Here is a 15,533-nt window from a genome sequence, read left to right as displayed (position 1 = left end):
TCCTCACTAAAATCTAGCGTAAGTTTGGAGCATTATTTAGCCTCCTTCACGACAAGCTAGAATGAATGGTTGGTACCAATGGATTCATTAGGTTTTATAGTTTCATATGATACCATTATCTTCAATCTAGCTACAACCTAAAAATTACCCTAGTCCTAGTTTTCATATATTTTTAATTCAGTATTTTTACTGCGTATGTTTTTTTGGCGTTGTATTTAAATGTATCCTGAGGGGGGCAAGTCTGGACCAAACTTTATGGAAATCTGTCCAATAGTAGATCACCTTGTCTTGTAGAGCTACTCAACTATTAAAATAATCACCAATTATTTTGATAATCAATAATCAGTTTGAGTAATTTTTAAGAATAAAAGTCTAAATCCTCTGATTCCAGCTTCTTAAATGTGAATATTTTCTGGTTTCTTTACTCTATGATAATAAACTGAATATCTTTGAGTTGTGGACAAGACATTTGAGGACGGCATCTTGGGCTTTGGGAAACACTGATCCACATTTTTCACCATTTTCTGACATTTTATAGACCAAACAACTAATCGATCAATCAAGGAAATAATCAACAATGAAAATAACCGTTAGTTGCAGCCCTAATGTCTTAAAAATATTTATTACACGGCTGTGTTGAATACTCGATTCTGATTGGTCAATCACGGCATTCTGTAATTTCTTTATAACAGACCGTTGCTATGTATAACAGACCGTTGCTATGCGCGCAGTTCTGATGTCGGACTCTGGCGGACCGGTTTTGTGTCAAAATATTGATTTCTTCAGTAAGTAGCCGTGTAATAAGCGGGATAATGTACAGCTAGCAGGTTATTGTTGTGAAAGAATAGAAGACGTCTGGGGTTCTTTCACAATAATGACCGGCTCGCTGTTCATTATCCCTTACTTAAATCTATTAAAATAATTAATGGTGTTAAATAAAATCAGAATTTAAAATCCATTCAATTAAAAATATGTGGAACATGACAGCTGGTGTTGATAGAGCTTTATGTGTTTATGAAAAATGTTGTGAACCACTGATTCGCACGTCTAGTGACTGATCTGTAAACTACAGACTGTGTGGCATCACTTTATTCTGTTTAATGAAAAAGCAAAACGGAGATTCACAGCTCATCTTTGCACACTGCGATGCAGGAAATATACATTGCCGTTTCTTCAATGAAACCACACGAGCCAAATAAAAATCTCTAACTCATTTAAATAAAAACAACTCAGGATGCTCGCAGTTAAAGTCTGTTTGTTTGTCAGTCAGGCTTCAGCTGGTTTTCAGCCTCTTCGTCTCCACATCGTGCGTCTTCGCCTCCTCCTGGTCTCTTTTGGCTGCTCGGCCCATGTCGGGCGTCGTCTGCTCGCTGTTCAGCTCAGAGCTGCTTCCTCTCGGATTCCTCAGCTCTCTCCTCTCCCGTCTCTCCTCCATCTCGCCGATCTCCTCGGCGAAGAGGGTTTTAAGTGCGGGAATGAGCCTGGGGAGGATTTTAAAGTCCCCAAAGCGAATCTGAGCAGAGAGGAAATGGAGAAAATGGTCAACCAACTTATTTTTTATAACTCCTAAAAAGAGTGAAGCTCATAAATACTGTCTTGCAACTAACATGTGTTCAGCCTTTCATTTAAAAAGGAAGGAATCTTTATGTACTTCTGGAATCAGCAACTAAACCAATATAAAGCTGTTCATGCAGACGTACTGCCTGCAGTCTCATATTAACACTCTTCTTGTCTGAGTTTCTTTCAAAGTGAGGCTCAAAACTTTTCTGGTTGCCACTTCCTTTTATTAAATCATATTTAGACTTATAGTTTTCATTAATTTCCACCTGCCTCGGTAGAACAGTTAATTCATGCCCCCTGCTGGCCATTTCTCGTCCCTTATCTCCTCCTAACTTCAACTCAGGATTGTTTCGTCAAATTAAAGTACTGTATATTCTTTTGGATGATTTGCATTGTACAGTACGCTAGTTTATTCTTACATAAATACATTTACAGATCAGAAATCTGAATATTGGATAAAGCCTGGTTCAAAATTCTGGTTTAATTTTGTTGACACATTCAAATCAAAGTTACAGAAGATATCTGTTTTTATCACTCCCATAATTCAAAAAACAGACATAAAAAAAAAACATTTTGTCATGTTTTTAAGAATAAAATGTGAAATAAATTAAGCTATGAATGATATATGAAAAAACTCCTCTGTAAAAACCTTAAAAATATAGACGGGAATGAAACGGCCTTTAAAGATATGTAGGTGAATAGGGTAAAAAGAAAATGTTAATTAATAGATATCACCATGAAACTTCCCCAGTTGATTACGAACTTAATTATTTTCAGAGGTTTTATATTTAAATATGCAAATGAGGTATTATCTAATGCTAACTTTAGATGAATTTAGGAGAAATCTACAGACACAAAAAGACAAAGTAGTAAAATAAACGCCTAAATGTGTATTTTGGATATTTTCTTTCCACTAGTCTAAAAGAAGAAGTGTTATGGAAGCCCATAATCTCAAAAATGACCAGAGCATGATATGTTGATTTAAATTCACTATCATTTACACTTGGCAAGTTTCCAGATTCAGATCAGGAATTATTTGATTAAAGAATCAGTGAAAGAAGAATAATAATCTCACCATCTGAAAGCAACTTTTGATATTTCACAGTTTGATACTGGTGCCACACTCACATTACATTCTCTAATAAAAGCCATGTAGATAAATCTAAAGTAGAACCACTGAAAAACTTTGTTCAAATGCATTCAGATGCAATCGTATAGGAGCAGAAAAAGAAGTTAATTCAATGCAGCAGCAGATAGCTGTCAAGTTCCGGTGATATACATCGAATCAGCGGCGGTGAAGATAACATCGTTGTTCTACAGATACTTACTCTCATGTGGTCGAATGATATCCCCACTCTGTCGGTGAAGTCTTCACTGAAGAGAGGGATCTTGGCGTAACGCTGGCTGAAGTGGTTCAGCATGATGAAGTCGGCGTTCATCCTCATGCCGATACCGATGGCCTGGGAGGTCGTGCTGTCAGAAAAAACATGAAGCATAAAGTCAGAGATTCACTGCTTTCTCTCTGAAGAGGGAAACATTTGTTTTCTATGGACATAAAAGATGTTTTTTGTGAAGACAGACTCTCACTCTGTCACCATAAAAAAGGTGCAAAAATCAATGTCAATATCTGTGGAGAGTAAAGAAATTTAACAATGCACTCAGAAATAAGTGCAACTTCAAAGTGCATTTCTTTTCGTTGTCTGATAGAACTTTAACTGCCACCTTTTTTACTTTTATTAATTTTCATAAACTGCATTAAAGCAGTTTGTTTTATTTTTCCCCCACCTATGTCTTTTCTCTACCGCTTCCTCCTCCAGCCCGTCTTCCAGCGTGGCCTCGTGGATCAGTAAGGTTGCATTCTTCCCTGCAAACCAAAAAGAAAAAAAGTGGAATCAGAGGCCTGAAGCACTTCCAGCCTCTTCCCTTCCCACAGGAAATCAATCAGGTAGTCGGCGTAATCAAGAACCGCCACGCCCTGTTTGTCCGCTGAGCCGAGCCATCTATAATGAACAGGCGTGGGATACTCTCGCTGTCTCTGGGAGGCTCTGCTTGGACAGAATCCAGTCAAGCAATTTAAGAAGAGCCAATGAAGTGTGATCCCTCAGGAACCTTTAGAAAGAGGCTGCCAGCTACGAGAGTGATCGAGAGCATTAAGAACACAGCTGATACATTATTCAGATACAGTTAGATGACCTTATATGAAGCTCTGAGAGCGTACGCTCAATTTGCTCTTACATACAGTACGTCCTTGTAGACACACTTGTTAATCACACTGAATGGTACCATACTGTACTAACCAGTGTTCACGAACGCATCGCAGGGCATGGTGTCGCCAGAGAACGCCAGCTTCCAGCCGGACTGGTGAGTGATGCTGCAGGCGTAGGCGTTCTTACAGTGACGCACCATGCATGTCTGGAACTGAGACACAAACAAAAATAATAAGTATATTTAAAAAAACAAACAAATGTGAAGCCATTATTAATATTAGGGCTGTCAAACTTAATGTGATAATAACATGTTAACGCAAATTGTGATTTTTAGGTTGTAGCGGGCTCAGTTTTAAAGCTAGAGTGAAGATTGCTTGACGAGAAGGAGGCTTAATAACTCTACTGTAAAAACTTACTCTAAATTGTGGGAGGAAAAACTGGCATGGCCATTTTCAAAAGGGTCCCTTGACCTCTGACCTCAAGATATGTGAATGAAAATGGGCTCTATGGGTACCCACGACTCTCCCCTTTACAGATATGTCCACTTTATGATAATCACATGCAGTTTGGGGAAAGTCATAGTCAAGTCAACACACTGACACACTGACAGCTGTTATTGTCTGTTGGGCTTGCCATGTGATGATTTGAGCATATTTGTTATGCTAAATGCAGTACCTGTGAAGGTTTCTGAACAATATTCGTCATTGTTTTGTGTTGTTAATTGATTTCCATTAACAAATATATAAATACATTTGCATAAAGCAGCATATTTGCCCACTCCCATCTTGATAAGAATATTAAATACTTGACAAATCTCCCTTTAGGGTACATTTTGAACAGATAAAAAATAATTTGCGATTAAGCACGATTTACTATTTTAATTGAATGACAGCCCTAATTAATATTGAAGGATGTGATATTAAAACACCTTTTCCAGATCATTCTTCTTCAGCAGCGCTTGGATGAAGGACTTTGTCCTCTGCTTGGGCTCCTCAGCACCGTCAACCAGGACTTTGTTAGGGATGAGGCTGAAACACAAAACCCATGATATTAAACACATCGAGCCACAAAAATAAAAAAAATATACAGCCACGTTAGCGACCCAGTGAGTCTGTAATGCTCACGACTAACTTAGCTATTAAAAGGAAAAAATGGTGTTGGCTCAATTAAAGGATTTATCTCCGTACTAGGGGTGGGCGATATGGCCCTAAACTCATATCACGATATTTCAGGGTACTTCTGCGATGATAATATTCTTGACGATATGACAAAATACGGAAAATATATTTTATTATTAATTGCAACAAAATAAGCATGAACGCCTTCAAGTATTTAGTGAGTTGTTTGTTTTATAGGAGGTGCAGGGAGGAGAGTTGGTTGGTGTCGAAAGCTGCCTCCAGATCAGCTAATAGCAGAATTTAATAGCCATGTTTCCACCAGTAGAGGGCACTCGCTATGCATATTTATAACACAATATGTAGAATTGAAATAATTTGCACTTATGGATGTGAATCCATCAACATGTTTTTGGGGTTTAGTTACTTTTTAAGACGTCTCTATGTTCACATACTTGATATGGTTGAGGATCTCCTCGCAGTAATCGTGGTACTGGCTGAGCCAAGTCATGATCTGGGACGGAGCCACCAAGGAGATGGGGCTGAATGGCTTCCCTAACGTTGTCTAATGAGACACAAAACATTTACGAATAATTATGAGTCATTTTCAAACATTAAATGACCAAAAAGGAAACAATCTTTTCCTTTCCATACCAGCGCTCTTTCCCTCTGATACAGCAACATCAGCAGCCCCTAAGACAAAACAGAGGAGGTTATTCTGAAGCAGCTCACTTTACACTGAAAATTATTTCATGTATTAAACCACAACATGGCTCTCATGAACAACTGCTTACTGTGTGGTGGTCAGCGTGCATGTGAGAGATGAAGACAGTGGAGATCTTGGACAGAGCGTCGTCCACGGCGTCCCCGTAGTGTCTGCAGAGCTGACCGAAGGTTCCTTCTCCACAGTCCAACAGCATCGACTGACTCGGGCTACATGCAGACAAACGGAGGACGGACATCATTACTGGACAAAGGCTTCATTCACCAACTGTGAATAAGAATTGCTTTTTTCTTAAAACCCACACAGAGATTCTGACGTTCACCATTGTTTCCTGTTGAGGGATTTGTTCTTGGGTCAGAAAAGAATCTACACACACTCAAGAGCAGATTTAAGCACATTTGAGCGCTGACATAATTTGCAAAATAACTAGTTATTGCATTTTCTTCAATTTAAAGTTGTATAATATAGGATTTAAATTAATTAATATTTCTATCAATTATATTTTTCTAATAATTTCATTTTATACAAAGCATTATGGTCTTTTAAAATAAATAAATATTAGCACTTCAACACCGAACGAGTAATAGTATCCCATGCATCTTTTTTTATTATTTTATATCCATTACTGACACTACTAAATGTGACCGCTCGTTTGGCATTCACTTCCTGCAGAAGTACCTCCACTTCTTAACTAATGAAGGTTTTGTAACGTTTAGGAGTCCGACAGTGCTCCACCCTCTTTAGACTTTTATTTTGGGCATTCTTATTCTCTCAACTTTCCTTTCCAATTTCTGTGTGCACACGGCCCTGCAGTCTCATGCACCTTTATGTAGACTGGCAGGGTGATTAGGGTTAGGATCAACTAGCACACACTTTCAGCTCACAAGGACAATGGGATTCATCATTATAAGAACACAGGTACGAACAATTCTGTGGTTTAAGAACACGACATGAATCAGACGTTGACTTTTCTTACGGACCTTTCTCAAGAATAAATTTAAGAAAAAAACTTTTTTTTGACCGAAGTATTTCCAGGTGCAGTCCAACTTTATACACATCTCTATAGTATAACCTGAGATCCGTACCTCATATTAACTAAAGTGCCACTGACGTTTCTGATCTTCATTGGAAGAGCTGATCCGGTTCCCAAGAAAACCACCTCTGGGTGTTTTTCTCCGTTCCCTGCAGTGGAAAAGAGAACCGTATTTCTACAATGACTTCTTTCACATCACTGAAGGACCATCCACTTAAAAGTAAGAAACATTTTGTTGGGCTATAAACGATAAAAAAACATCCCTCTGGGGTTTAGAGGGGAGAAACTCACCAGAAAGCTCTGCAGCAGCGTCAGTGGAGCAAATCTTCCTGCACTCTTCCAGAAAGTTTGGGACCTCAGACGCCTCTTTCACAAACTCCTCTGTGTTGCAGGAGGGGATGGCATCTCTAACGAAGGAGATACAGAGTCAAGAAGACACACACCACTGCCTGCAACAACACTGGCGGGGGGATTCTTTTCGCATCTGACCTTGATGCGCCTCTACAGAACTTGACAGAAAACGGCGAAGAAAAAAACACTGACACTTGTAAGACGAGGTTGAAAAAGAAGAAAGAAGAAGCGGGCAGGCCGAGTGCAATGGTCCATTCCAGATTGTTTTCTGTGACAAGGCAGCGCTCCGAGCTGCAGAGTAATGTCGGCTAAATTGGGGGGATTGAAGGACAGACTAACCTTTGCCACTCCATTACGGGTCTGAGCTGGAACTTGAGCAGACACTCGGCTCTGACGTTGGGGACGTGCAGGGCAGCCTGAGCCTCCTGGGAATAAAGAAACAAGCTTTTACGGCCCACACTTGATTTATCACTTTGTGAACTCTGCTTTAAAAGCCATTGTTACTAAGAGCCACTGCAGTCAATACTGTCATAAAAAAAACAGTACATAAAAACATAATGGAGCAAATGTGAATGATTATAAAATAACTCATAGTATAATATATGATATTATGTGCGTAAAATGACAGCAGATTTTGCTGAGGATATAAGCTACATACCAAAAATGTGAAATAAATGATCACTGCGATTAACTCTACTGATTATTTGCCAAATAATGTCATGATAAAATGTTAGGAAATTGTGACAAATGCCCGTTAGAGTCCATGTTGACGTTTACAAATATCTTGTTTTTGGTTAACCAACAGTCCAAAACCCAAAGACATTTATTAATAGAGCTGCAACAATTAATCTACTAATTGATTAGTCGATTGACAGAAAAACAATCGCCAACTATTTTGATAATCTATCAATCGTTAAAGTCATTTTTCACGCAAAAATGGCAGAAAATGCTGTTTTCAGCCTCTATGGAGTTTTCCTGCTATTTCATATTAAACTGAATAATCTTTGGACAAAACAAGACATTGAAAGACATCACCTTGGACACTTCTCACTATTTACCTTGGACATTTTCTAGACCAAACAACTAATCTATTAATCTAGAAAATAATTGGCAATTGATAATTAATCAATAATGAAAACAATCATTAGTTGCAGCCTTATTTCTTTACAAAAGGTATGAAACAGAAAAAAAGCAGTAAATCCAAACAATGGAGAAGCTGAATGTTGTTAAATGACAAACAATCGAGGATGATAATTGTTGTCAATTGACGAATCAAATAATTGACAATGAGTTTCAGCTTTAAGAATTAGAAACTTATCCCTAATTGTGCAGTACATAAAGAATGAGGTGGACATAATAGGAAGAAATCTGCAGAGAATTTACAGTTTATGTCCCCTAGAGCAGTGTTTGGTTCATAAACCTTTCTTTTCTATCATTTAGTAAAATGACTAAGTGACATATTTTATGGATATTTCATATTATATTCAATGCATAACAATAACAGTACAAAACAACTGATAAACTGCACAATTAACCCAAATAGTGAACACAATAACTACAGGAAGTTTGTGTAAAACGAGCGATTTGGATGAATTTGGAGCAGATTATTTCCTGTGATTATTAGAGATTTGAATTAAAGAGATGAGTTTTCCGGTTATTTTAGGAACTTTTAACACAATTATCTGTCTATTATATTATGTATTGTTTTTATTTTTAACAATCATACAGGCTTAATAGGCTTCTTTTTTGAATAATTCTGTGTTATTTTCTCCCCGACGATTGGCCATTGTTTTATTAGCTCTTTGGTTGTTTTAACTGAGTACTTTTCTAATGCAGGACGAGGCTGTTTAGCAGAAGGAAGGCTCTTGTGTTCAGGCCTTCACCGTGCCCTTATCCTGTTTATATCTTAAATAATCATCCAAACTTTAAAAATAACTATTTCATTTAGTTTTCATCACAGAAATGAATGAAATGCTGAGATATAGGCCAACTGTTGTCTTACACCCCTTAAAATCAAAAAACCCTGTCGACCCCCCGTGAAGCTTTGGCGACCCCTAGTGGGGGTCAGAAACAGTGATTTAATTTTAACCTGTACAAACAGACTCCTCACCTTTTTAAATATATTGAATTTACAGAAATAAAAAATGGTTTTGTGGTACCTTTGTTGTGTAAGACTTGAGTTGTGGGAAGATGTTTGGGTGAATCATGTTCAGCTGAGCTTGAATCTTGTGACTTCTGACGTTGTGGACCGTAGAGACTTGTTCATTCAGGATCAGGTGTTCTGTTGTGGACGGAAACCTGCAGAAACACACAGAAAACTCTCAGCTTAACTGAATGTTAAAAAAAGCAGGAATCTCTATGGATTCTGGTTTCAAAAGTGAGAGAAAACAAACCTCTCCATCCATTTTTTGTATTGATCGGATGTCAGAACAGCCTCTGGAGTCATGTGGACCACTAGCGCAGCAGAGTCCTCTGTCCCTCCTGTCTGGTATCTACAGGGGACGATACACGCAATTTAAATACCGTATGTTTTATTTCAGATAAATAAACAAGTATTAATGAGTTCTTAAAATGTACATCACAGATAATCAAACCTTCTCAGCTGCCGATTGGTGCAAATAGCGTCGACAAAGTCCTCAGACGGACACTCGACGATAATAAAGACTGGTCCTGGGTCAGTGGGAGTACAAACCTGCTCCGGCCGGATCTATAAGACAGAGAGAAATCCAGTTCAGAGCTGCAGCCTGATAAAAGGAGGTTCATATCAAGAAGAGGCGTCTTTATACGGCACCTCTTTGCCTTCGTATGTGACACTTCTCCCGTCCTTCAAAGCGCCGATGAGTGGACCGATGGCTGCTGTGCCTCTGTGGGAAAAAGGTTTCATGATTAGAGTTTCTGAACTGCAGCTTTATAACAAGATATTTAAAATGATGAAACTAATTAATGTAGTGCTGAAAGAAGCACATGCTGGTTCCAGCTTCTCCCATGTAAGATTATCCTGCTTTTTCTGTTTTATCTCATTGTAAATTTTATATTTTCGGGGTTTTAATCCGTCACTTTGGGCTCTGGGATTTCACCTTGGGCTGAAGAAGTTTATTTTAAAATGATGAACGTGTCTTCCTACATCAAAGGTTTAACTTAGATTTGAATATTTGTACTTTCTATAACTCTCAGACATTGAAAACATTGAACATATTTTTTTCTCTTGTAGATAAACTTTTGGGATGCTTTTCAATATTGGATAAATTATAATGATCAAATCATTCCGAATAGAACATTTGAAAATATAAAGTTTGGTCTCCAACTGGAGGACAAGAAAACAGAGTTTGGGAATAATAACTTAATTATTTTGGCAAAATATTTTCTTAATAACAATTCCTATATTTGTTACATATCTAAACAAGATAATACTATACAAGAAATATGAAATGTTTAAAAATTCAAAGAGCCCTATATCTTTATAAATAAAATAAATATAAATATAATAAGATATAAATATCTATGTACATTTATTCCTGATTGACTACTTGTTTTTGACCACTTGTTTTTTTTTTCATTATTATTTATTTTTGTCTTGTAATTTCCTTTTTATTATTGTTGTTATTGTTATCGCTCGCTCGGTTGTTCTATTATTGTGAACTGTATTCTATTGAATATGACATGTGCCTCTTTGAAAAAAATATTAGTAAAAACTCTGGGCTCTGGGACATTGTGATTTTATGAACTAATTGATAAATCAGTTAAACAAACAAAGTGATAACCAATACCCAAGTTTCAGTTACATGGTGAGAACATAAGGCAATAATAATAATAATATACAATAAAGAATACTATAATATAACTAAACTATAATAATAATAACAAAACTAATACAACTAACAATAACTAGACATTGTGCACAGCTGTATGAATCAGAGTCAGTTCAAGGGCTTTGCATTGACAGTTTGAGTCAATCAATGAAATCAGTGAAAATGCACCATGTCAGATTGTATATTATCCTTTCTAACAGAACAACTGGCCCATTTGTATTAAAACTCCACTCACACAGGCAAACCGAGCTCCTTGGCTTGAGCCACTAAGAAGTTCCCTTTCTTTGGGTGAAGCTGTAAAAGTAAAGAAGAAGATGTCAGACACAAAGTTCCTTCATGGTGAACATCACATACAGGATGACAACATGTCTACAGTCTCCTACCTTACATATGAAGGAAACCACCAGAGAGGTATCTCTAGTTGCTGTTCGTCTCTCGCCTACAAGATATTAAAAACAAACATCACTCGTTGTGTCACTGAAAACACATCGATATCTGAATGCAGTCCCTTCATTTCCACTCTGCATTGCATTGCGGGACACTCAACATTTAAGTGATTTTAGACTTATCATTTAGACCTCAGTTTGACTTTTTCTTTTTAGCAACTATTGGATGGAAATTTGGTTCAAACGTTCATGTTTCCCCTCAGGATGAATTGTTATAACTTTGAAGGTTGAAAATGATTCTGTGAACTCTTCAAACTACCAGATCATTTTCACAAAACCGTGATTAAGACCAAGCTTCAGGATTTGTCCTGGACTCACCTGGACTGCCTGGATCGTCTCTCCTGGGAGAGGGAGGACTACGAGAGGGGCTACTGTTCCTGCCCGATCTGGGGGAGAGCTTTCTGCTGTCTCCCCTCAACTGGGCTGTGAGTGAAAACACAAAAAGAGTCAGCTGTCAACCAAAAACACTGGAAGAAGTCTAAGTGAAAATCAAGAGCATGAATATTTGAACTCACCAAATATTGGCACTTGATAAACTGTCATGGTATTGTCTGTGTACGTCTCTTCAGTGTACGGTCGAACCGCTAGGAGTACATGACACAGTAAAACGTCACACAATGCTGATATCACACAGAAATAATAACGCTAATTCAGTTCAGTACATTCAACGTACACAGCTTGATCTCTTCCAGTGGTCCAGAAAATGACTTGATGGCGTTCAGATAATTCTCCTTTGATTAAAAAAGGGCAGAGAAGAAGAAGAAGAAGAGACAGTAGATGTGAAGTGAATACATTCTGCAGACATTCAAACAGTGAAGACTGTATGATTGAGACTCTCACCAGCTGCGGAGGTCCAGAGAGGACACACTCTGGGACACCAGTGTCCTTCAACGTTAATATCATCCCTGCAGAGGAAACAACACAAGACAATGCTCAAACACTCTTGAGGGAAATATCTGCCTCTTTAGCTGCTAAATGCTCCACTGTGTTCACCAGCTAGTCTCAAACTGTGTCTGTTTGCTTTTGAGCAGGTAGAGTACGATGGCTTTTAGAGCTTTGTTGCTGAAAACAGCTGCCTGCTACGGCCGAAAAAACAACGATATGAGAGCGCTGAGAGTGAACCAGAACAGTAAAGGTGTGTGTCAGACAGCTAAACACTGAATCTCCGTAGAGCCGAGGGGAGCTGCAGTTCCCAGGTTATCACTGACCTGATAAACCTCCCACATTCTCCCAGCTCAGTCTGGTCAGGAAGATGTTGTCCAATCGAGCAGCTTTCAGTCTTGTCAGAGGAAAACACAAGAATATGAATTATCTCAGTCATCAGAATAACTACGATGATAAAACAACACGTGTTCAAACCAGCTTACTTGTGTTCCTGCATGAGTCTCTGTGTTCCTTCACCACAGTTGAACAGGTATCTGCAGCAAAGAGGAGGGAAGTTATAGTCAGGGCTGTGAACAAACAACTATGTGACAATACTGCTGTTGGATAACATGTGGTGTCATTCTGGTCCTTTGTAGGCTGCATGATATCTTCAGGTTTAGTTATAATATTATGTCTATGTTTAATAGACATAATAATAAATGGTCAGGTTGGAAAGAAGTCTCCAAACTACAGCTGCTTTGAGGGCCCAAACATTCATATCTGTGTTGTTGCATATAATGTAACTGTGCCTACACTGGGTAGATAATGTGAAAACTCTAAACTAAATTGTTTATAACTTTTTAATTTGGCTAAACCTCATTTAACTGAGAACACCTGACATCATCTTGAAGACACAAAGGTTTAACTCCATCAATTTACTACTGAGCAGTTGTTCAGTGTCTCTCTGAAAATGAGCCATGATGAGGTGCAGAAGTCGAGTTTTCTCTCCCAACACTTTAATTACAATATGCTGAAAGGTTATTATGGGATTTTTGCCCAATGATGCCAAACAATATACTGCCTACTTAAGCTTTAAGAGACCACATCTTACTATATTGTTAATGTTCTAATAATGGTGCCACTTTATGCCATCCTTTCTTTAAAAGACAGTACTTTAATGTCCCCTGCAACACTTTGTACCTCAAATACTTGTGTCACATGTGATTTTCAAAGTAAAAGCCTGAGCTACTGAAACTCATTACATAATATTATATTATTAATAATGGTGCCACTTTATGCCATCCTTTCTTTAAAAGACAGAACTTTTGCAACACTTTGTACCTCAAATAGTTGTGTAACATGTGATTTTAGGAGGTGTACACAGCCCTTTTTTTCAAAAATAAAAGCCTGTGAGCTACTGAAACTCATCACATATTTGTGTACTGAATATATACATGTATTTATACCATACCTGTTGTACTCTGAGAAGACATAGAGTGACGCAGCGTTGTCTCTGCTGCCAGCACCGACCACCTGCAGGTACACAGTGGACGGTCCGTGGACGTCCCGTTTGTTTCTGCTCTCTTTGGTCTTCACCCTCCGCAGAGGCTCCTTATGTTTAGCTTTCCTCAACCCCAGCTGCTGCCTCATCTCCGGGTTATTAGTAGTATTAGTAGCCATAGTTCGGAAAAACTGGGAAACAGTCCGGTGGAGAGGATAATCACAGCTTGTTGTGAGAGCCGCAGGAGCAGCAGAGAGAGATCTGCCTTTAATAACCAGCAGGGTGAAGGACCTGAGCTTCAAATGGACCCTATTCATACTAAAATACGCCACTATAATTACAATAACCAGCGCCGATTAATCAGTTAAAGCTCGTTTATACATTTCCACACGCTTTTTTAAAAGAATGAATTACCTAAAAGTAGCTGGAGTGTACATTCAGCAGGACTTTAGAGGTTGAGGTTGACACATGTGACACTTCTATTCCGGCATCTAATGATGACGTCGACGAACACTCGTCTCTCATTGGTGGGTAGAACTATTTAAGAGGTCTGTGGACCAATCACAGCGGCGCTTTGAGAGAGGGAGGCGGGGATAGAACTACCTCTACTAAGCCTGGGTACAGATTGTGCTGTTATCAGCAAGTCTTTTTCCTATCTTCTACAGGGAATTTATGTCTATGCATCAATAAAATATAATTAATTTCATAATTTTTTTTATAATAAAAGTTGAAATTAAATGAAAAAATTTATTTTCAAACCTTTTTGATTTACATCCCCGGTCAGAGTGTGCATCTATTTAAAGAGACTGTTTGTAACTTTTTACATGTATAAATCTACCGGGTCGGTTTCCCATGCGCGCTCGCACGCATATGCGAGTGGCTACGCTGTTCAGACTCCAACACAAACTACACGGGAGCACCAAAACCTCAAAGTTATATCTAGTGAAGCCCGTCTTGCAAAACAGTGTGGGCCGCGGTCGTAGTACGCAGGGGAGACCGTAGCTTTGGTCTCCAGGGCCGGAGTCTCTGCTGTACTCTGCTCCTCTGCCTGCTTGCCTTCACTCACACACCGCGCTCGTTCTCGCTCCACCTCACGTTCATGTGCGCACACTACACACTGCAGAAGAGTTAGTAGCTCTGAGAATATCTAGTGAATGTACAGTGGACGTTTGTGCAGAAATAACTGCTGCAGCTCCTCCAGACCAACAGAGGTTCTCCGTGTGTTGTGAAGTGACGGGGCTCCGCAGCAAGAAACGTTTTCGTCTCCGACCACGGCTGGAGGGAGACACCGGTACTCGGTCGGAGACGATAACGTTTCCTTTCCTGCTTCAGCCCCCGAGGCTGAAGCAGGAAAGCCATCACTAGGGTCAGCATTGATTCATGGAGAGACCTCCGTCTGGTCAGCTAACATTACTGCCAAGCAGGTGAAATATAGAGTGATATTGTGGTTTTAGCTGACGTGTGTCGCCTCACTGTTTTGAGCGATGCTCGTTCAGGTATATGTAGAGCGAGCAAGCGCGAGCCCGACGCTGACTTTCGTTACAAACAGTCCCTTTAACAATATATGCAAAAATATGAATATATTTTTTATTATTATTTTATAACAAAATACAGTTATCTTTTCTTCCTGTGAAACAAAATATGACGTCGGCTTGCGTAAGCCAATAATATACTAATATGACATCCATCCTTTGGGAGTTTGCTATGTTAAATGTGTGGATTACCTCAGTTAAGGTGGAAGAAGTACTCAGGTATTGTACTTAAGTAAAAGTAGCAATAATACAGTGTAAACAGTAGTCCTCAATTCAAACTCTTACTTAAGTAAAAGTTTAAAAGTATTACCATCAAAATATACATAAAGTACCAAAAGTAAAAGTACTCATTATTCAGAATAATATGTATTATTGGATTATAAAAATGTAT

General features: G+C 38.6%; 1 protein-coding gene across 1 annotated transcript; it reads right to left on the bottom strand.

Moving 5' to 3' along the window:
- Positions 1–987: 987 nt before the first annotated feature.
- Positions 988–14,112, bottom strand: elac2 (elaC ribonuclease Z 2). The gene is made up of 24 exons (XM_074655841.1): positions 13,581–14,112; positions 12,613–12,663; positions 12,454–12,524; positions 12,086–12,150; positions 11,919–11,976; positions 11,761–11,829; positions 11,564–11,668; positions 11,183–11,238; positions 11,035–11,093; positions 9,782–9,854; positions 9,585–9,697; positions 9,384–9,482; positions 9,150–9,288; positions 7,330–7,415; positions 6,931–7,046; positions 6,692–6,788; positions 5,677–5,815; positions 5,537–5,575; positions 5,338–5,447; positions 4,696–4,795; positions 3,858–3,978; positions 3,346–3,424; positions 2,889–3,033; positions 988–1,513 (listed from the first exon to the last, which is right to left on the bottom strand). The coding sequence occupies exons 1-24, from the start codon at positions 13,925–13,927 to the stop codon at positions 1,274–1,276; spliced, it is 2,577 nt and encodes an 858-aa protein (XP_074511942.1). The 5' UTR covers positions 13,928–14,112; the 3' UTR covers positions 988–1,273.
- Positions 14,113–15,533: the final 1,421 nt, after the last annotated feature.

The sequence above is a fragment of the Sebastes fasciatus genome, chromosome 13 (genome assembly GCF_043250625.1).
Source record: "Sebastes fasciatus isolate fSebFas1 chromosome 13, fSebFas1.pri, whole genome shotgun sequence".
Classification (NCBI taxonomy): Eukaryota; Metazoa; Chordata; class Actinopteri; order Perciformes; family Sebastidae; genus Sebastes; species Sebastes fasciatus.
Note: the sequence above shows the minus strand (reverse complement) of the source record. Positions and strands in the feature narration are given on the sequence as shown.

Coding starts and splice junctions, on each gene's coding strand:
- elac2 (XM_074655841.1), bottom strand. CDS start 13,927: ATGAATAGGGTCCATTTGAAGCTCAGGTCCTTCACCCTGCTGGTTATT. Junction 11,830..11,918: donor ACTGGAAGAGATCAAGCTGT/GTACGTTGAATG, acceptor ATGTACTCCTAG/CGGTTCGACCGTACACTGAA. Junction 11,094..11,182: donor TGGTTTCCTTCATATGTAAG/GTAGGAGACTGT, acceptor TTACTTTTACAG/CTTCACCCAAAGAAAGGGAA.